Source organism: Sus scrofa, chromosome 8 (assembly GCF_054392235.1).
Source record: "Sus scrofa isolate SSC_HxYL_T2T_F1_AM1 chromosome 8, Sscrofa_HxYL_maternal_Yorkshire_Landrace_v2.0, whole genome shotgun sequence".
NCBI classification, from domain to species: domain Eukaryota; kingdom Metazoa; phylum Chordata; class Mammalia; order Artiodactyla; family Suidae; genus Sus; species Sus scrofa.
This window is the reverse complement of record NC_139390.1, coordinates 72065936-72089569: the sequence shown is the minus strand read 5'-3', so window position 1 is coordinate 72089569 and position 23634 is coordinate 72065936. Positions and strand designations below refer to the sequence as shown.

At 36.0% G+C, this 23634-nt stretch overlaps 1 protein-coding gene and 1 long non-coding RNA gene across 6 annotated transcripts in view; one reads left to right on the top strand and one right to left on the bottom strand.

Annotated features, from left to right (window-relative positions):
- Nucleotides 1–23634, bottom strand: part of LOC146400834 (uncharacterized) — a 421507-nt gene that overhangs the window by 180500 nt on the left and 217373 nt on the right. The gene's annotated exons all lie outside the window — the stretch shown is intronic.
- Nucleotides 1–23634, top strand: part of LOC100513296 (transmembrane protease serine 11F) — an 87917-nt gene that overhangs the window by 21515 nt on the left and 42768 nt on the right. For 2 of the 5 annotated variants that reach the window (XM_021101393.2, XM_084972405.1), the window contains 2 exons: nucleotides 15148–15299; nucleotides 20157–20275. In XM_021101393.2, the coding sequence (XP_020957052.1) occupies nucleotides 15148–15299; nucleotides 20157–20275 (271 nt within the window). Of the gene's footprint in view, nucleotides 1–5535; nucleotides 5631–10969; nucleotides 11052–15147; nucleotides 15300–20156; nucleotides 20276–23634 lie in introns of all 5 variants that reach the window. The other 3 variants (XM_084972407.1, XM_084972406.1, XM_021101395.2) reach the window with 3 other exon arrangements.

Here is a 23634-nt window from a genome sequence, read left to right as displayed (position 1 = left end):
TTTTGAAAAATAATTACAAACAACCAGAGAATATCTGTGACGCGAACTTGTAGTTCAATCTGATAAAGAGGTTTATGTCATAGAATACAGAAAAAGCAATAAATTATTCTTTATAAGAAGGCAACTGTTAAGTTAAATGTTAAGTTCATTTATTCATCATATAGTTACTTGATATCTATCATGTGTCTGGCGTTAAGTTAACGTTTTTAATGGAGGATACAGAAAATGGGCAAATATATATGATAATTTAGATAATGATAAGTACAACAAAGAGAAATGAAAAAGAATGAGAGGACAGAGAAAGTGATGGGCTATTTTAGGGTAATCAGATCCTCAAAGCGGGACATGTAGATATCTGGGGAGGGAATATTTCAAGCAGAAGAAAAACCATTCAATGCAAAGATGCAGACTTAAAATCTGCTAATGAGTAGAAAGAGATAATATTACTATGCCAGAATAACTGGGAGATAAGACAGCTTGAATTGTGAAATGCGTGAAAATGTAATTAGACACACACATAAAATCTAGAACTGGGCCACCAAGATAGTTCCCATGCATGCAAATTTAATTTAATTTAATTTAATTTAATTTAGTGGTAAGAATGGAATTTCTGAATTATTTAAGAAAATGAAGTTCTTAATTTAAAAAAAAAAAACCATTAGTTTATTCATAGTAAAACTTCAGTGAGATTAGAAGACTGACTAAGGCTTCATCAAGCTGGATTTTATACAAATCAACATGCTTCAGTCAACTGCAAACTCTTATACCATTATGGTCAAATTCTTCAGATTATTACTGGCTTTTGTGAGTTAGTTCCAAACAGTATTTAATAAAATATTTATCAGTGGAACTCTAGTTTATTACCTAGAAATAGTCATCTAGATACTTTTCTTTGAAATGTAAGAATAATATTGAATTTAATGCATAATATTAGAAAGTAAATATTCTGAAATTTTATTTCCTATAGGGAGAATTTTGGATAGGAAAGATTTATTAATATCTTTAACACATTAATTAACTCAGTGATTTAATGATCACTCTATGATTTCCTAAAGATTATGCCCTTTAGGAAATCATAACCAGAAGATGATATAGGAGGTTATTAGCATAACATACAATTAAGAAGTAGAATATATTATCTATAGACTCACTCAAAAATATTTATTGAACAACTACTATATACCCAGCACTCTGCTAGACGCAGGAGATTTAACAATGAGCAAGGTAGGTACTATTCATGCCCTCTGCAATTTACAGCCTAGCACGGGGAAAACCATTAAAATCAATAAAGATAATATTTGATTATTTATTATTTAGTTTAAGTTGGAGAGGGATAGGGGACTATGGGAACATACATGCATTAGGGATAGCACACATATAATGGAATATTAACCCTGTAAATGTTTGGAGTTACAAAGAGAGAGATCTCTTTTATCTAGAGATTCAGAAAGCCTCCATGGAAACCTAGTATTTGAACTGGATCTTGAAGGGTGGGTAGGATTTGGGTGTCAGGAAGAGGTAGGGAAGACAATACTGATGGAGGCCATGGCTTGAGCAGAATCATTAAGTGGGGAAGCATGTTTAGAGAACCAATGATAGTCTGGTAGGCAAGCTACTGGCAACTTTAATGAAAACAGCAACCAGCTGGGTAGAAAGGTAGGTTTAGAACTGGGAGTGAATGTCTAGGCTTGATTCAGTTGATGGCAAGCAGCTGAAGAAACACTTAAGTAGAATAAATATCAGAAAAGAATTTTCTGGAGTTCCCATTGTGGCACAGTGGAGACATATCTGACTAGGAACCATAAGGTTGCAGGTTTAGTCCCTGGCCTCGCTCAGTGGGTTAAGGATCTGGCCTTGCCGTGAGCTGTGGTATAGGTCACAGACCTGTGGCTTGGATCCTGCGTTGCTGTGGCTGTGTTGTGGGCCGACAGCTGTAGTTCCAATTCGACCCCTACCTTGGGAACCTCCATATGCCATCGGTGAGGCCCTAAAAGAGCCGAAAAAGAAAGAAAAAAGAAAGAAAGAAAAGAGTTTCCCAAAATATCTCTGTTCACAAGGTGTTGGAAAGACTGCTGGGGAGAAAAAGTGAAAACAAATAGCTAAGGTTCCATTATGCTAGTAGTGAGGCAGAACTTACCCAAATCTTCAAGTTTAATAATCAAAGGAAGATATGTAGAACGGAGTAATGATCTGAGATTCAGAATCATGGTCCTGAATTTAAATTCTTGTCCTAGTTCTTGACAGCCTTACCTTTTCCACATTGTTCTAAGTCTTAGTTAATTTATTGTTAAATGAGGCTACTAATAACTGCCTGACAGAATTGTTGGATGAATTTGAGGTAAAATGTATCAACTGTTCAGCTCCATGATGTCAGAGAAGATACATTCCAAAGTGCAAGTCATACAAACCTGCCTCCCTCAAGGAAGCATTTGGGGAGCACCACTGAAAACTATAGTTTCAAGTTGATGGATAATAATTATAATATCTTCCTTTCATTGCCTATTATTTGTCAGTCACTGTGCAGAGCATTTAATTTATATACCTCTTAAAACAGTCCAGGAAATTAGAGCCTGTATTACTTTTTAGATAAAGAACTTAAAGTTATCAAGAAGTCAGAAAGCTAATAATAAACAGAAGAACCTTTGCCATCTGCAAGTGTTGGGTGGTCTATTACATGGTGTCTTAAAACAGCAGGCAAGAATGTCTGAGTTATCATTACGGTAGTCATAAAATTTTTATAAAGAGAAGGTGTTTATTAAGAGGTTCACTGTAAGGGAGTTCCCATTGTGGCTCAGTGGAAATGAACCTGACTAGTATCCACAAGGATGTGGGTTCGATCCCAGGCCCTGCTTAGTGGGTCAAGGATCCAGTGTTACCATGAGCTGTGTATAGGTCGCAGATGTGGCTTGGATCCCATATTGCTGTGGCTGTGATGCAGGCCAGTGGCTACAGCTCCGATTTGACCACTAGCTTGGGAAACTCCATATGCTGTGGGTTCGGCCCTAAAAAGCAAAGAAGAAGGGGGGAGGGTATTGACTGTGAGAGAGGGAATCATTTCAGAAATACTAAACCTACAGGACTGAAAATTGTGATGGTAAATGCTTCAGCTGTAAATGTAGACTAGGCCAACAAGGTAAAAGGGAAAATAGCTGCATTCTGGGGTTATAGTGCTGAGGTTCAATTATCTTACAGCATCATGCTTAATACAATACAGAATTTATATAGAAACCACCTATAGCTGGTGTGCTTCACCTAAAAAAGGCCTAAAAATGGGATCAAACTGCACCATGATCTTGATTATTTTGAGGGGCTTAATACCATGTGAGACAACTGACTGAAGAGTTCTTACTGTCCATTCCCATCCTTGGACTCCTACTAGAGCCATTTTATTTTTCAAGGCAAGAAAGTCAGTTAGAAGTGCAGAAAAATACTCCATTGGAGTGAGAACCAAATTAAAATGGCCATACTGCAAAAGAGGAAAGATAGGTGGATTCAGTTATTACTGGGAAAATAATGGGTTTTTACAAAGAGCAACAAATCAGCGGCATTTTAATGACAGCAAAATCCTTTATAGCATTTATGTCACTTTACATGTATTTGTCTCTTTATTTGCATAAAAACTTTTGTAGTGGATATTATTGTACACATTTTACTGATTAAAAGAAGTTTGAAGCACAGAGAAGTTAAATGTCTTGCCTGAAGTCACACAGCTAGTAAGCATTAACATGTGGATTTAAAAGGAAATAGCTAGACTCCTGAGAGTACTTTTAATTAATATCCTGTAATCTCAACTCAAAACAAAATTTATGCCTTTTAACTGACCATAGAGCAGATCAGAATAAAAGACAGTCCACTGTTGTTTATTTACTTCCACCATGTCTTATATCCAGGGTTAAAAACTGGGAAGAAAGCTCTGAGTCTGTGGATATTGCTGAGGTTCAAAGGTTTCTTTCTCTATTTGAAACTGCATTTAAAATGAATATTTTATTAGTTTTCTGTTGCTGTTTCTCACCATTAACCTGTGTGTGTCATTATATGTATGTGTCACTCTGTGTATGTGTGTATTTTAAATAAGGTTGTTCACCTCACTTAACCCATGTCATTAAAGAAGCATTACTAGCCATGGGCATTTGCAGAAATGAATGCTCTTTGGCAAGAAGTAGAGAAGACTGTGCCTGAGCAGAATACCTAAGGTGTATCTATGCTTCAGGTTGAACACAAATATGTTAAGACATGTGTAAGACATAAAAAGAATTCCCCTGGGGCTGCAGCCACAAAAACACTTGATTAGCACATAAATATTTATGCTGTACATGGAGGAGTATATCTTAGTTAACTTAAGCTTGGTATTTACATTTCTTTAGTACCAAGAATAGTTAAACTTTTAAATTCTCACCTTGATGGCATCTGTTGTCTAATGGATTCATTTTACCTACTTCAAATTAATTGAATGGGGTTTCCTCCTAACATTTTAATAACATTACAAATAAACATAGAAACATGTCCAAAGAGAAAGTCATGTAAGAGTGATCACAAAGATGTGAATACTGTTGGTCACATTTTATTGAAAGATGTTTATACAGTTCTCACAAGGTAACTTCTCTTTTGCACTTGAACCCTTGGTCAACTCATCCTCTTTTCCCTTGTGTTACTGAGTCAAAATAATATTTGACTTTATTTAACATAAACTCTCAGTTCTCTGTTTCTAATTTTGAGCAGTACTGCTTAGTTTGGTTTTAAAACACAGCCAAAACCTTAGATTCTGAATGAAAAAAGCATATTTCTAAAATTCTCAGGATTTGTGCTTTCATCATTTATATTCACCTTTTATGTAATTCCTATTAATATTTCTCAATTATTGGGAAATGTTTTCTTAACATGTCCCTTACTATTTTCCCAAGGCAGTAGGTATTTGGCCCACTGTTGGAAAGAACTGGAAATATTCACCAGATTTTAATTTATCTGGCTATCGGGATCTCGGATTGTTCATCGGCAAACATCCAGTGCCTGGATAACGGATAACTGTGTTCAAAAGAACTTGTTGAATGCATTACATGTGACAGAAGGATTAGATCCATTTTTATGATCCTAAGGAAATATAACTAGTGTAATGACTGTAAAGTTTAGGAGCGCATTCCTAAAAATCACTGTCAGGTTTTTCAAAGATGAAAGGAATTTCCTCAGAATGTCAAAAAGGAAGGGTTTTAAAAACAGGCTGGTCAATATTATCACAGTGATACAATAAAGGGGACTGTAGCATTTGTGACTGAGTGGATTAATTATGTTATGTTTAACTATGAATTCTGAGTTTCTATATGGATTCCCCAGTAAAATCAAGAAAGGAGTCTTCGAAGCTCTACCCTCAGACATAAAGAATACTTTTATGTCTACAACCAGTCTCAGAGGAAGCAGGTCCCTCTGTCAAAAACTGTTTCTCTAGATCCCAGGCTTTTCTATGTCTTCTGAGGCCCGGGTCAGGGAGTATAATGGCTCATGTTTACATCTACTGCTTGCCTGTTGGTTCCTGTCTTACAGGTCAAAGTCTGCCCAGGACTTTGCTATGCTGAAAAGACTTTATAGAGGGACACTTAAAAAGCGCCAAGACGCACCCCACCCCGGGTGTATGGCAGGTAAAGCCTGGAGAATCAGAGAGATAAGAAGGAGCTGTATGGCAGATCGGACTGTGGGAGACCTCCAGGGTTGTGCTAAAGAATTTGCATGTCATTGTGAAAGCTGGCAGTTAATTCCTGCAAACGTGTCTCTCTGGAGAGAATATAAACGGGTAGAGTTCTATATACTCTCCCATCCCAGAACAGCTGTCTTAAATCAGTGTTACACATCAGAGTTCCAAATAAGCATTACTTTGGGAAAGCGGCCTCACAGCCTTCAAAACGTTTTGTTCCCCTGTTCGGGCTAAAACATGTTAGAATCCTCCTTCTCTCTTCTCTTCCTCTCACATTCTGCAACAAATTCATCAGTAAAGTCTGTCAACTCTGGCTTCAAAATATATCCTGAATCTAATTATATATTTTGATCTGACTGCTGACATCTCAGTCCAAGCCACCATCATCTCTCACCTGAACTGCAATAGTACCTTAACCAGTTTCCCTGCGTTCGCCCGTCGTGCTACTCCCACCCCCTGCCCCCAACCATAGTGTGTTCTCCACATAGTGATTCTTTTAAGAGGATCGTTGCACTCCACCGATCAATACTTTTTAATGACTTTCCTTCTCACTCGGAATAACATAAAAAAGTCCCCAGCATGGTCTGCTAGATTATGAACTGGTACATGCCTCTCTCTGACCTCATCTTTCTCCCTCTTCTGCTTGCTCACTGCACACTGGTCATACTGACACGGTGGCTCTTTTCAAAAATCCCAAGTCTATTCCCCTTCAGGAAATTACGCTTACTGTTCCCTTTGCTTGCAATTCTTTCCCCTAGATATCTGAATGATCCCATCCTTTACTTCACTGATTTCTGTGCTTAGATGTCGCCTTTGTCGAAAGGTCTCCTGTGATCTCTTTAATCCCACCTCATCCTCATTCATTTACTATCCTTTTACTTGGTACTTGATATAGTCATGTATAGATTCATTTACTGCTCACTGTGTGTCTTCCCCACCAGGAGATGTGAAAGTAGAGAACATATCCTCAGTTCTGCTATGTCCCTACTATCTAAAATAGTGTCGGAAATAAGTAGATGCTCAATTAACATATGTTGATTGAATGAATGAATGAATGAATGAATAAAATCAAAGGTGTCTTTATTAACAGTGTGTTTGATAGAGTAACCATAAAGTCTTCTTGAGGTGGAAAATGTGACAATTCTTTTTTGGTTTTTTTTTGCTATTTCTTGGGCCGTTCCCGCGGCACATGGAGGTTCCCAGGCTAGCGGTCCAATCGGAGCTGTGGGGGATCCGAGCCGTGTCTGCAACCTACACCACAGCTCACGGCAACGCCAGTTCTTTAACCCACTGAGCAAGGGCTGGGACTGAACCCACAACCTCATGGTTCCTAGTCAGATTCGTTAACCACTGCGCCACGATGGGAACTCCTTTCTTTTTTTCTTTTTTTTTTTTAATGTGATAATTCTAATCAAAGTTTTGTAGTCATCCAGAAAAGAAAAGATTTTGAAATGCCTGACATATTTTTGAAGAACATAGGGAAACTAGAGAAATGTTACTCAAAGTTGCAAGAATTACATTAAATTACCAAATATCATTGCTTGTGTAGCTGCTTTTAGAGGTACAGCTGACCTTGCTGACACTATAGTATTGGAGGTGGTTCCTTCTGGCTGATTACAAGATGGCAGTCATAATTTTGAAGGTCAGCTTTTATTTTATTTTATTTTTTTGGTCTTTTGTCTTTTTGTTGTTGTTGTTGCTATTTCTTGGGCCGCTCCCGCGGCATATGGAGGTTCCCAGGCTAGGGGTCGAATCGGAGCTGTAGCCACCGGCCTACACCAGAGCCACAGCAACACGGGATCCGAGCCGCGTCTGCAACCTACACCACAGCTCACAGCAACGCCGGATCGTTAACCCACTGAGCAAGGGCAGGGACCGAACCCGCAACCTCATGGTTCCTAGTCAGATTCGTTAACCACTGCGCCACGACGGGAACTCCAGGTCAGCTTTTATAAAGAGGGATAGGTCATGTGCTAGATCTAGAACTCATAGGTCTTAAAAAAAATTTCAAGAAATTTTTGGAAAATACATGAAATTTTTGTCACCAATATCCTGAAATATCTTACATGCTTTTATCCTGTATCACACTGTGTAAACAGGATTTAATAAGAGTGACCTCTGGCCTCCCCCACCTCCCACGAGTAGACCATTGCACATTCCAGGACAGGGGCAGGATGCTACTCAATTACTGCCCACATGCCGCAGCTCTGCCCTTTTCCACTGCCTGCCAAACCAGGCATATCTGGCTGATAAGGAAGCCAATGTGGATGACTAACTCACACCTGAGATTCCCCCAGTTTTCCCCCACTCTGACAATTCCTTGTGATGCTGAATTCACTTAGTATCATGGCATTTACAGAATATGACCATATACGCCTTTCAGACAAAACCAAGGCCATTTCTTGCCAGAGTCCTTTGTGTTTTTTGTCTTTAAAATTCATATGAAGTCCAAATCAGATTTTGCCTTGTCATGAAAATACCAGTGTCGTCACTACTTACATAGCTGGCTCATTTAAGTGCTGTAAGAACACAGTCAATTCCTCGTTTTTACTATTTATCATTTCACCAGTGTTTCTGATTCTTGTTTTCCAGTGTAACCTATAGTCTTCCCACAGAATCTCCTAAAGAGAACTGCACTGCCACAGACTGTTTAAACCATTAAAACCATTTCTCAAATTCTATTAAACTCTTTTTACTTCTTTTCATCTTCTATCTGAAATAGGTGAATTGTTTCCTTTTGTCAACTCCATTTTTTTTTTCAGTGCTAGTGGCAAATGCTATTAATCAGAGTTTTCTTTGACCTCCAAATAAATTCTGTGGTCATATTTCTATTTTAAAAGGTACTTTCATGATAATGAGGATTTGTTCTGCTTGTAAATAAGGGGTAAAGGGGCAGGATATATTTAAAAACCAGTATTACAAGCTGGAGCACTCCCTTTATCGTTCAAGGTCTGACTCAGCTGCCATATTATCTAAGAAATCTTTCCTATGCCTGTTTTCGGTTCCTTTTCCAAACAGCTTTTATTATTCAATTGTTTATGTTTCCTTATCACAACACTTGGTAAATCTATTATTTTCCTACGTTTTGTTTTTAAATGCTTTTACCCCTAATGTTTGTAGTATATTAGACACATAATAAAAGGTTCTTAAATAGAATGGAAATAAGTATAACAGAAAGACATGTAACAATTCTGCGGACCAAATCATGTGTTTTGTGGCTGTAAGTTCCAAGTTCCGTACTACCACAGCTTTGTCTGGAAACACTTGACATATTTTACATGAATAAGCCAGGTATCATGTTGTTAATATGCAGTTTTGGGACTTTTACCACGAACTCAATAGTCACATAGTAATACCATGGGAAAGAAAATTACTGGAAAAGCATTTAATCTATTTAGAGTTTAGAGAAAGCAGTTAATGCCTGAGTTTATAAGGTTTAAGACAAATTTACCTCCAAATCTACAAATAAAATTTTATAGTGTATATACATCAAATGTCACTATTAAAAATTAAATGTGATATATATATACATATATATATTAAAAAAAACATATGTTTTGCTCTGTGGTGATATCACCTTAGAAAATCAAACATATGCACACACACCAACTATCTTATGAGGTCTAGAAATGGGAAAAGCAATGCCAATACTTATATTTCAGTAATAAGCTGGTTCAAATAATAAACTGATTCAAATCCCAATTGCATAGGTGAACAAACTAAAGCACTAAAAGATTAGGTTGAAAAAGGGGGAGAGTACTGTGCCAAACCACATGCTATAAATTGTCTCAAATTAGTAGCTAAAGTCATATGAAGAAAACAACGACTGGCAGAAAATCAATCCTAAATACAAATTTAAAATGTAACCCTCTTGCCGTCTGACTGCCACCCAGAGAAGACCTGGTGATATCTGGTGATTAAAGAAGTTTTAATCTAGTCTGGCGATGTCTCTCTCATCGTGAATGTCCTCTTGTGACTTGTACAATTCACCTGAACCATGCATACTTACATATTTTTTCAGTTCAACTCTTCCAAAGGGAACAAATGGATTAATCTTGAAAATTTTCAAATACTAATTTAGGCACTGGTGTGCCATTTTATACCTCTTTGTCATCAAAAGTCATTGTTCTTTGGTCAAAAATACTACGACTTCCATGTAGTTCCGTATTTCATTGGATTTTGAACAACTTTTATTGCATGGATTTTCACATTAAGGTCAAGAATCTAAAAGAGCTACCCACACTGAGGCTTGAGGGACTGTAATATGTCTTAATCACCTAACAATTGCCCCAATGTGCTTGACATTGAAGACACTTATGCCATTTAACGCACATATATTACAAAGCTGGCCTACCTCTGCCCAGTGTTACTTACACTACACTGGTTAGACCCTGACTAATTTTTGTCATAAAACTCCATTTTCAGAAAAGTTCTGTAAAGGAAATTATGTAAAAGCAGCTGTTTCAATTATTTAAATAAATTTCTTAAAAGTTCAGGACTGAACTAGCAGTATGCCCTAAGAAGCAAGCATCATATTCCAATCATCACCTGTTTTGGATATACTAATTATAGAGCTCATTATAACTAGTGATTGGGATGGCGCAAACTTTCTCACCTGTTTATTTAGTTGTGATTACAGTGCTATCATCAAAAAGCCTGCCTCTAAAAGAGGATATAAATCTCGGGCTTAATTGCTAATCTACACAGGTGGTATTTTGGAGGAGGCAGTCATAGAGGTTATATTTGTTCTCTCCATCAAAACATTTATGAGACTGTCTAGAGAGAAAGGTACAAGAGCTTTTCGACATACATCTTTTTGGTCTGTGAAAATGTAGTTTGTCTTCTATATTTAGCCAAGTTAAGCCATAAGCATGAAACAGCAGCATATGCTTAGACAACAGGAAAATTATGAACAGGAGCTACTTTTTCAGTAATATAGAAGTGATTTCTCCTGCTAAAGAAACTGGAATGTTTCCTAAATTTTAATATAATAATTTTAATGGTCGATTCCAAGTGGCCAAGTTATTTTCTAATGCAAGCCTAGCATGCTTTCCGTCTGCCAGAAACCACCTTGCAACAGCTCTGCACATTCTCCTCATACTTCATCTCAGCGTAACTATTACCTTCATAGAGAGGGCTCCCTCACTCAGTCTTTTCATTAGCCCCCCTCCCCAATCTACATACTCTTATTTTCTATCACAGACATCTTATTCATCTTCTTCAAAGCTCTTATCACAACTTTTAAGGATCTCTATGCTTACCAGTTTTATCTTTCCCCCCTTCTAGACTAAAAATACTATGACAGCAAGGACCATGTATTTTCATTTTATTCACTGTGTAAACTTGGTGTTTATGAAATAATTGTTTGGTAAGTATTAATAATAAAAACTTTTAGATTTAGCTTTTGTATGCAAATGATTTTTGTGGATGTAGAATCTAGACTGCAATTCCCTCATTCATCATTCATTCATTCAAAGAGCGGCAATATTTTTGCCAGGAATTATGCAGGGTATCAGGGTTATATACAGAATAGTAGAATAATTATTTTTCTTTAAAAGCTTATGGCTTCTGACAATTTCTATTCATAGACTTCTTTAGAAATTATGAAATGTCTCATATAACTTTCTTAAAATCCTTACAACCACTTTGAAAGGTGGGGGATATAATCACCCTAACTTAATAGACAAGGGATTCTTAGACTCAGATATATATATACATAACCAAAGACTTGAACCTTAGATTTCTGATGCTAAATTTCATGCTGTTTCTAATGCTGCTTCCATGTGTATTCATTTGTGTAACCGCTCAAGTTTTACTTCTATCCAAGTTACCAAAAGACTTTAGTTCCTGTATTTAGTTCATTTTAATGAATTTTTTTAAAAGAACAAATTTAGGCTTAATTCTCTCTTTTAAGCAGATGTAAATCTAGATATCATGAAAGGCTGTAAAAAGTTCCACTTATCAGACTCACATTCAGATTAAATGAAAATTATTTTTAATATACAAATCAAAAGAAAGGTATAGGAATATATAAAGACATTTTAAATGTGATCAAAATAAAACAATCTTTTTTCAAAGTTTGAACCAGTTATCCATTTAAAAAATCTAATTTATCATAGCCAGGTTCTCAAAGTTCATTAACCACTGCCTTGAATGAGCATTACAAACATTGCATAACAGCCTAGATAATAAATTTCTTTCAAATTTATGAATGCTTTGTTGGGTTTTTATGACTTCATTTTTCCCCACTAGGGTAAACATCGCTTCCTTTGCAGTTAACTGGTATCTGCATATTGCTCCCTCCAGTTCTATTTTAAAACATGGAAATGAGGATTTGGTGAAACCTATTTCAACTACCACATTAGATAAAAGCCACTGTTCTAGTTATAGCAGACTGAGAATAGCTGATTACCAGACAAAACATTTTAAAATTAAATATGGCCATGATTTTTAAATTTCCTTTACCATGATACAGTGTTATCATGAAGTTACATAACATCACCCCCATAAATTTGACAGAATTTGATTTTTTTGTCATTTCGGGCTTGTTGAAGGGCTCAGGGTACTAAAAACAAACCGACCAAACTTAGGGGGAAAGTTACTGAGACTTTTTAAAAGTTACAGCAACCAAAATATCCACAAACTAAATAATTAATAATACTCAATGCCACAGATTTTGGAAATGGAGACTTCAATTACTAGTGAGGAGGAATACCCTGCATGTGAGGACATAAGTAACTTTTTCCTTTTTTTCTGAGCTGTGGGCTACCAACTTTAACAGTTCTATTAGAGTCATAAAAACAGGTGTTAGCAACAATTAAAATACAATGAGTCAAAAAGAAGACATAAAGTGAATATTTTCCATTTGGCTCAAACCAAGTTGAAGACAACACACTGCTCATTATTAACAATGTTTATGTCTACCTTGGAGACACCTTCTTTTAATTTTCCTCATCTTGGCTGGAAGCACAGTTATTTACATGAACATGGAAACGAAGGGGGCCATTAACCCTTTCCTGCCATACAACTAAGCAGTCGACAAAGCTCAAGGACTAGAGCTAAATCCTTCTCTTCCTTTCCACCCCACTGCCTCAGCCTTACTTCAGGGCCTCACCCTCTCACTTGGACCTTCAAAAAGACCTCAACACCAGTCTTCCTGACTGCTTTCTTGCTCCAATTCTCATTCATACCTCTGTGATTCTTCAAATTATCAGCCTAACTAAGATGGTTCCTCCCCTCCTGCAGAGACAATTTCAAGCTCTTTACTTTGGGTTTTAAGAGTCCTCTTGAGCTGGTCCAGCCCACCAGCCTTACCATATCCTCTTTCTAGTACAGTATGGCTGTAAAAGACTTGTAATCATGGATGTATTTTGGAGACCATAAATTCTTTGAGAGGAAAATCTAATTTTACCCAATACTAATTATTACTGATAAGTGTGATTTCACATACCTAGTGTTTTTATTTTTTCTTTTTTTTCACATGCTATTTTTTTTTTTCCTCTGTTCTTTTCTCCTTTTTCACAGCTGGAGAACTTTTATCACTCAAAGTTTTAATCATGTTACTTTCTGGATAAAACTCCGTGACACTCACAGCCTTCCAGGAGGGTGTTTTCTCTTCCTGTATAAAGTTTTATTTTCGCACAGTTCACACTATCTATTAATTACTTATTTCTATGTCTGTATCGCCTTTTAAAATGTGAGTGTCACAGAGGCAAAAAGTATATTTTAAAATTTTCATATCTTTTGGCCCATCAATCCTACTCATGGACATCTATCCAGAGAAAACTATGACTTAAAAAAATACATGTACCACAATGTTAATTGCAGCACTATATACAATTGCCAAGACATGGAAGCAACCTAAACATCCATCGACAGAGGAGTGGATAAAGAAGATGTGATACATATACACAACGGAATATCACTCAGCCATAAAAAAGGATTGAAATAATAGCATTTGCAGGAACATGAATGGACCTAGAGATTATCATGTTAAGTGAAGTTAGTCAGATGGTGAGACACAAATATCATAAGCTATCACTTATATGTGGAATCTAGAATGAGGATACAATGAACATATCTGCTGAACAGAAACAGACTCACAGACTTTGAAACACTTATGATTACCAAAGGAGAACAGTTTTGGGGTGGTAAGGATGCACTGGGGGTCGGGATGGAAATGTTATAAAATTAGGTTGTGATGATGGTTGTACAATTATAAATAGAATAAAATTCATTGAATTAAAAAATATTACACTTATTTATAGTACATTCTCAATGCAGAAATATACTTATTTTCTCAGAAAAAAAGTAAAATTTTTCTACCATTTGGGCTCTAGAATAGTTTCTGAAACATTATTATAATATTGTAGATATATTCTCAAAATCCTATTTAATGAATAAAGTTTAAATATTTATTAGATAAAATTAAAAACATTAAAACTTTCACAAAATGACTCACTTTCAAAATAGTAAATATTGAATCCTATTTGGGGATTCAGAAAATAAAATACCATCTCTTGAGAGTTGTAGAAAGAGAATTTAAATGGCTTAAGATATTTTGAATAGGCTGGTAGTGTATGAGTTGGGACAAGTAAGAGTCAAATGGAAATAAAAGTCTTCCTAGGGACTGGTGTCTTATCAAGTAAAATTTACAACTTGATTTCACTGTGAGATGCTAATAAACATGTGAAGAATCATTATTAGGACTTCAGAAGTAACATTGCTACTTTTAAAACAAGCTAGGGAGTTCCTGTCATGGCACAGTGGTTAACGAATCCGACTAGGAACCATGAGGTTGCGGGTTCGGTCCCTGCCCTTGCTCAGTGGGTTAAGGATCCGGCGTTGCCGTGAGCTGTGGTGTAGGTTGCAGACGCAGCTCGGATCCCGCGTTGCTGTGGCTCTGGTGTAAGCCGCTGGCTACAGCTCCGATTAGACCCCTAGCCTGGGAACCTCCATATGCCGCGGAAGCGGCCCAAAGAAATAGCAAAAAGACATAAAATAAAATAAAACAAGCTATTAAGAAATTTTTTAAGGTCATTAAAAAGTATACATATTAAAATGTTTTACTTTTAATCAAGTGAAACTGATAAGATTATTACATAACTTTACTGTAAAAAAGTTCCTTATTAAAATATGAAAATGTTATTTATAAATTACCTTTTTATTAAGTGAGCCTTTGTACTTTGCCATCCAAATTTGAACTGCCAATATGTCAGACAACATATAGCAAGAAGGTGTCCTCACTTGAATGTCAACATCAGTAGAGCTTTAACTAAAACTTATACTAGGGTTGGGGTATTAGGGGAGGGTACACAAATTAAAACCTTGTGCTCTTTTCAAAATCTAAGTATCTTATTGTTAATTAGCAGTAGAAACTATTTTCATAGCAGAGTATAGCAGGTGGGCTTAGAGAAAAACCGTAATAAAATTTATTTTGTCTATTTTTCTTTCCGTAATCACAGGCCAGTGCGATATTCAGAAGCTGATTACCCACGAATTGATTATCAAAGAAGAGAGCAATTTTGGGACCCTATAAGGCTAACTCTTTTCATATTGGCAATTGTAGCAATCATAGGAATTGCGATTGGTATTGTTACTCATTTTGTTGTTGAGGGTAAGTATCCAGGTCACATTTCTATTGCCTAAGTGCTCCATGACTTAATATCTTGAAAATTCTATACTGTATAAAAAAAGGCCATTTGCATGCTATTAGCATTTCAATTACTAGTCTTTTATTGATGTTAAATTACAGTTTTCCTGTACTGAGCCGTGTTTCATATTTCCGGCCAGTGAAGCTTGTAGTAAACAGTATTACAAGGATAGACACTTCTAAAACAAATATATTTAAAAAGAGAAAGAAGAATGAAAAGATTATCTTTAAAGATAAATCATATCATGTGTTGAGTTTAATATACTTTTTTGAAAATCAATATATTAATGAGTTGCACCAAGAAAAGCTAATGATATGAGAAAAGTTACCTGAAAAAAATCTTTAAAGGGCTAAAGATTAAACATTATTTTTGAAGGAAAAAGACACTATCTTAGGACCACAGGAAGAAGAGAAAACTCAGAATTAATTCCTCACCAGGTGCAAAAAAATGGACAGTCAGTACCACAGTCCAACCAAATGACAACCAAGGTTAATTACCTTGTCTTTGGTATGTGTATTAATAATCACATGTGGCTGAGATTTTATCTGAACATTTACAGAACTATATGACTCATAACAATAAAACAATACTTGAAAGACTTGCCAGGAAGAGATGAAATACTGTCCAACACGCTCAGATTACCTTTCTAACCATTTTATTGAGGAATTGATGCCATTTCTTAGACTCTCATGAAATGAAAGGAAAAACCACATTACCCTCTGCAGTTGTGTCTATATCTTCTTTGGGTTAAAATGTAGTGAAGAAGTTTTATGTTTAATATGCCTTTCACTTTTAATACTACATGTGTTCAAAGAAAGAAAAAAGTAATGAGATTATACAAATAATGGCAAAGATACTTGAAAAATATCAGAGGTTATGTTAGGTTGAATAATGTCCTCACACACCCAAGACACCTGTGGCTTAATTTTTGTAACCTATGAGTGTTACCTTACATGGCAAAAGGGACTTTTCTGGTGTGATTACATTAAGGATTTTGAAGAAAAATTATTTTGGATTGTCTTGATGGGCCCTAATTGTAATACCATTGTCTTTGTAAAAGAGAGACAAAAAGGTCAAAGAAGGGAGAAGGCTATGAGATGACAGAAACAGGGGAGAAGGAAACAACATAACATGTGACCACAGGAATGAAGAGAGCCTCTCTAAGGCAAGGAAGAGGACTCTCCCCATGAAGCCTCCAGAAAAAAAAATTAAGGTCTTGAGTTTAGCCTGTAAAACTCATTTCAGACTTTTGACTTTCAGAACTGTGAGAGAATAATAAACTTGTGCTGTTTTAAGCGACTGAATAAGTGGTAATTGGTTATAGGAAACTAATACTGAAGTTAATAATCGGGAATTTGGACTCTCCATGCAGCTCATTGAGAGTAGCCTGAATAAGAATAAAATTTAGTAAAACAAAGGAGAAGACAGTCTATGACAAGGGATAAATAAGTGGAAAGGATAAAATGGATCTAAGATAACACATTTTTTAAAAGTTATGTACATGGGAGGGGGCGCACCCACAGTACATGAAAGTTCCTGAGCCAGGGATCGAATCTGAGCTGCAGCTGCAACCCATGCCATAGCTGCAGCAATGCCAGATCCTCAATCCACTGAGCCAGGCTGGGGATCGAACCCCAGCTGTCACAGAGACAACGTCAGATACTTAACATGCTGCACCACAGTAGAAGTGCCTATGTACCTATTTTTATAGTATAAAGAAATCAAAACCAAGTCAGTGAAGGAAAACACACTGTAGTAACCAATATAACACCAACAAGAACACGTCTCTTTAAAATATGAATTTTAAAGAGTAGAGATAAATGGATCTGAAAAGCAGGAAATTAAAATAATGAAATAATGTGAAATATCCAAAACAGAAGTAGGATTTTAGCAGATTTGATGGTATAATTTACATCCCCAAGATTAAAGTGTGTTTGATGAAGTTATTTTTATCCTAAGGATCTCAATAATTATAAATGGCCAGTTTTCACTGTATTCCTACCAATTATCTACCATCTATATGTGCAATTTTAAAATAGGGTGACTTTTAGAATATGAATGGTTTGTTGATGCCCTCTCCAAAGACCACCAGGAACATGTCTGCAGGTAAACGAATTGGGTAATTGTTTGTTGCTGGGAAGGCGAGCATGTGCCATGGGCAATGGTGGGGCACTTACAGATTGTTAGAAAGGATATATTATAATATTTTTGTGATTTGGGATAAGATTCAAGGAAGCAGGTCTTTTTGCTGGATTGAATGTTACAGGGAAGCTAGAAAAATTCTGTGATTTGTTGTCTTAAAAAATCTTATCCAGAAAGCAAAAGCAATGCGGTGAGGCTAGAGCTGTAGTGTTAGAGAAGCAGCAGTTGTAATAGAAAGCCGTTCCAGGTTTTTTGTTGTTGGTGGTGGTGGTGGTTGGTTGGTTTGTATGGACAGCGTTTTTAATCTGAGTTCAGACATGTCTGTGGAAAGTCTTATTTTTGTCACAGAGTAGCATTGTCTCATGTCGATGTTCTAGAAAATTGTTTCTGTTCAATAGGAGAATACATAGGCCTGAGTGGTAACACCAGGCCAGTGCCTGGATGTCAGGGACCACCTGCTATCTTTCTCAGGTTTTATATTTACAACTGCATATCTTCTTGGGTATTACTTTACAAGATAATTTCTGTTATTAATTAAATATAAAGTGCCTGGCAGAATTAATGTTTCTCTTTGCTACTCATCATGATAGAAAGATTGATGAACTGTTAGATTCTTATTTATCCTTGAGATTTTCATTTGGATCCTCCGGGGTGGGGGGATGAAATTATATTTGAACATTAAGTAAATATACTAATATTATACATATGTTTTGGGCCTTGTTTCTGATCTAAGTCCATTTATTTTCAATACTAATATTTGTTGGAGTTCCTGTCATGGCACAGCAGAAGCAAATCCGACAGGAACCATGAGGTTGAGGGTTTGATCCATAGCCTTGGTCAGGGGGTCAAAGATTCGGCATCGCCGTGAGCTGTGATGTAGGCCACAGAAGCGGTTCAGATCCTGTGTTGCTGTGGCTGTGGCACAGGCCGGCAGCTGTAGCTCCTATTAGACTCCTAGCCTGGGAACCTCCATATGCCGCCAGTGTAACCCTAAAAAGACAGAAGACAAAAACAAAACAAAACAAAAAAACTACAAATATTTGTTGTCCTAAACATCCTATAATTTACTTATCTATTTGTCGTTCATGGACATTGGGTGGGTCCAGGTTTTGTGCATTAAAACGATACTGCGGTGAACCCTCTTACATAACTTGTTTTGTATAAGAAGGGACCTTGGTACCCCGGTCTAGGGAACAGAGTAGATGTAGAATTGCTGGGTCACTGGGCATGTGCTTTTTTTAAATTTACGGATAACACCAAACTGTTTTCTATCAGCATTATATGAGAGTTCCCATTGCTTCATATACTCATCCACATTTTCTACTGCCATACCTTTACATATGTGCTAACATAGTGCAGACCATAGTGGTACCATTGTAATTTTAATTTGTATTTGCCTGATTACCAATGATGCTGGGCACCTACTCATATGTCATTCATTCCAAGCGCATTTGTTTTTATGAAGTGCCTGTTCAAATCTTGTCCCCATCTTTTAAGTTCTCTTTTATTTATTATTAATTTGGATAGTTCTTCCTACGTTCTTGTTATACGTCCATTGTTAATTGTGTGTGTTGCAAATCTCTTTTGCCAATGAAAAATATCATGGGCCATATATACACATATATTATTGCATACATATTTAATACATAAATTACTAAATAGATATGTATATTTACATGTATATATATTTATATATACACATTTAATATTGATACCTTCATAACTGTTTGAAGATATTTTAATATAGATAAAATCACCACTACCACCATTCACATGAAATACGACATTAAGTAGAAAAATTCAAACATTGAGTTTGCAAGTTGCCTGAGTTTTGTTTTTTAGTTACCTAGAATTTTATAGTGAGTTATATTTTTCAACAAAAGTTTTCATGATTTAGATTGTTTCCAGCATTATTTGGGTTACTTATTATATCTTTTGTTATGGGATTAAAAATAGTTTATGATGATGACTCAGATTATGGTGAGGAGAAACATAAGAAGCTATTTAACATGACCAAGCCAAGGATAGAACATTAGATAGCTAAGCATAGACATGGGGAAAAAAGGTCTGCAGGGTAACTAAGGCATGACCAGGAGGAAAGAAGAACATTAGAAGATAACTTCATAAAGCCAAAGATGGGGTTTTAAGGAACATGATAATGGCTGTTAAGAAATCAAAATGGAAAGAAAAAAGACCAAAAGAAGTGTGGCCATGAGATAACCATTGTCCTTGACAGTGGCAGCTTCAGTGATGTGTTAGGAATAAATTACAGAGAATTGAGAATTGAATTGTCAAAAAGAAAGTGAAAACAATAAACACAGGTTTCTGTTGAATGTATCTTCATAATACAGCTTAGCTATATTTCTATAATTCTTTAAAGAAATTGATAATTTTTATATGATTATCAGCAATTATTTCCAGTAACTGATTTTTCATTGTATGTTGCCTACCTAATTGAGTGATGAATTTTATATGCATAACACTGTAAGTAAGTGGTCTGAAAGGACATTTGGAGGCTCAAATTCTCTATTTTAGCTGGTGCAATGAGGAAATTACAAAATATTTGAAAAAATGACTGCAATAAATTTTGTACTAAGAAGAAATAAGCCTGTTTTTGAGAGTGGAGAAAGGAACTGATTATATTTAAGCATGATCTTTTGTTTATTTTTACCTTTCAGATGATAATTCATTCTATTATCTTGCCTCTTTTAAAGTTACAAATATAAAATACAAAGAAAATTATGGAATGAGAACTTCAAGAGACTTTATAGAAAGGAGTCATCAGATTGAGAAAATGGTAAGCCCAAGAGAAATTTTCAAAGTCTATGAATGTGTTTTTCTACCTTACTTTGAGTGTGGTTGTTATTGGAACTTAGCTGCTTCATGGCTTAATTTCTCCTTCTGTAAAATGAGGGTAATATGGTATCTAGGTGATATGGCTGTAAGGATTAAATAATTTAGTATATGCAAAATATTTAGAATAATGTCATATACTAGTAAATGTATGTAGATTAGAGTCCCTGAGGAAATTGTTGGTTGAAACTGATATCCTCCCTTTTTTTTTTTTTTTTTTTTTTTTGGTCTTTTATCCTTTTAGGGCCGAACCCGCGGCATATGGAGGTTCCCAGGCTAGGGGTCTAATCGGAGCTGTAGCCACCGGCCTACTCCAGAGCCATAGCAACGTGGGATCTGAGCCGTGTCTGCAACCTACACCACAGCTCACAGCAATGCCAGATCCTCAACCCACTGAGCAAGGCAAGAGATCGAACCCTCAATCTCATAGTTCCTAGTCGGATTCATTAACCACTGAGCCACGACGGGAACTCCATCCTCCCTATTTTTAAACACTTGATTTTCCTTCTTGGTTCATCTAATTAACATAAGAATATAGTATTGGCATGTTTGTAATTTTTTTTATTTTGCTTTTAAAAGCACAGAAAAGCTTTTTAAAACACAAAATAAAAGCATATATAGGTATATGTGTCTATAATTCTTGACAGTAACCTCAAATTTAGTTTTGCCTTTCAAATATTTTTCTTTTCCTTGAAAATTTAGACATTCATCAAGTCATTTCTAATTTTTCAAGTAAATTAGGCAAGCGAAGTCTTTTTTTATAATTTAGGGGATTTTTGTTTTGGGTTTTTTTTTTTTTTAGTTTTTCTGTGTTTTTCTTTTACATGATTTTTTTTTTTTTTTCATTATAGCTGACTTACAGTGTTCTCTCGATTTTCTACTGTATAGCATGGTGACCCAGTTACACATACATGTATAGATTTTTTTTCTCACATTACCAAGTGACCAAACGCAGTTCCCAGTGCTATACAGCAGGATCTCATTGCTTATCCATTCCAAAGGCAATAGTTTGCATCTATTAACCCCAAGTTCCCAATCCATCCCACTCCCCCTCCCCTTGGCAACCATAAGTCTATTCTGCAAGTCCATGATTTTCTTTTCTGTGGAAAGGTTCATTTGTGCCATATATTATATTCCAGATATAAGTGATATCATATGGTATTTGTCTTTCTCTTTCTGAACTTACTTCACTTAGTATGAGAGTCTCTAGTTCCATCCATGTTACTGCAAATGGCATTATGTTGTTCTTTTTTATGACTGAGTAGTATTCCATTGTGTATATATACATCACATCTTCTTAATCCAATCATCTGTCCTTGGACATTTAGGTGTTTCCATGTCTTGGCTATTGTGAATAGTGCTGCAGTGAACATAACAGGTACATGTGTCTTTTTCAAGGACAGTTTTGTCCAGATATATGCCCAAGAGTGGGATTGCTGGGTCATATGGTAGTTCTATATATAGTTTTCTAAGGTACTTCCATACTGCTCTCCATAGTGGCTGTACCAACTTACATTCCCACCAACAGTGCAGGAGGGTTCCCTTTTCTCCATATCTCCTCCAGCACTTGTTATTTGTGGACTTATTAATGACGGCCATTCTGACTGGTGTGAGCTGGTATCTTGTGGTAGTTTTGATTTGTATTTCTCTAATAATTAGAGATGTTGGGCATTTTTTATGTGCTTGTTGGCCATCTGTGTATCTTCCTTGGAGAACTGTCTATTCAGGTCTTTTGCCCATTTTTCCTTTGGGTGGTTGGCTTTTTTGCTGTGGAGTTGTATAAGTTGTTTGTACATTTTAGAGATTAAGCCCTTGTCTGTTGCATCATTTGAAACTATTTTCTCCCATTCTGTAAGTTGTCTTTTCATTTTCTTTTTGGTTTCTTTTTCCTGTGCAAAAGCTTGTCAATTTGATTAGGTCCCATTTGTTTATTTTTGCCTTTATTTCTGTTGCTTTGGGAGACTGACCTGAGAAAACATTTGTAAGGTTGATGTCAGAGAATGTTTTGCTTATGTTCTCTTCCAGGAGTTTGATGGTGTCTTGTCTTACATTTAAGTCTTTAAGCCATTTCGAGTTTATTTTTGTGCACGGTGTGAGAGTGTGTTCTAGTTTCACTGATTTATATGAAGCTGTCCAGGTTTCCCAGCAATACTTGCTGAAAAGACTGTTTAAGACAGCTGAGTCTTTATCTATCAGAGAAGAAAGTCAAGTAGAATAATAGTCTTCCACTTTTTTGTCCAATGAAAATCGTGTCTACAGAGACCATAGGTTTCTTTTACTTTTTCTTTTTTTTTTTTTTTTTTGTCTTTTTGCTATTTCTGGGGCCGCTCCCACGGCATATGGAGGTTCCCAGGCTAGGGGTCGAATCAGAGCTGTAGCCACTGGCCTAAGCCAGAGCCACAGCAACGTGGGATCCGAGCCGTGTCTGCAACCTACACCACAGCTCACGGTAACACCAGATCCTTAACCCACTGAGCAAGGGCAGGGACCGAAAATGGTTCCTAGTCGGATTCGTTAACCACTGCGCCACGACGGGAACTCCAACCATAGGTTTCTTTAGCAAAACCCAGCATGTTAGCCTAGAAGTACTCTTTACAGCTTATGAGAATTGTTCTGGAACAAAGAAGTAATGAATCTATAGAAAGGTGAATAAGTTAGGATGATTCTTTATGATTGGCTATAGACACTATCTCTAAGTGATGAGGGCCTTAGCACTTAATGTACTACTGTACTGTCCTTTCTCTAAATTATTAAAAATGTTGGAAAACATTTGCATTTTATTTGGTCATTTATCTATCTATATATCTATATATTATCTATATGTAGATTGTTTCTAAATGTTGAAAACCAACAATCAATATTTTAAATACTGTTTGTCATTTAACAGAACAGTGTTTTTTATAAGTTTCTGCCACAGTTCTTTGTTTATTCATTTTCTTGGCAGGTGGCCTTATTCAGAATTATGTTTAGATTTTATTTTCAATTAAAATATAATTGAGATATATAACACTATACAGTTTCAGGTGTACAACATAATTATTCAATACTTGTTTTTATGAGAATCGATCACCGCTATACATCTAGTTAACATTCAACAACACACAGTTATAATTTTTTTCCTTGTGATGACAACTTTTAAGATTTACTCTCTTGGCAACTTTCAAATATACAATATAGTCTTATTAACTATGGTCACCATGTTATACATTATATGCCCAGGGCTTATTTATTTTAAAACTGGGTATTTGTACCTTTTGACCTCCTTCACCCATTTCACCTATCCTTCACTTCTCACCTCTGGCA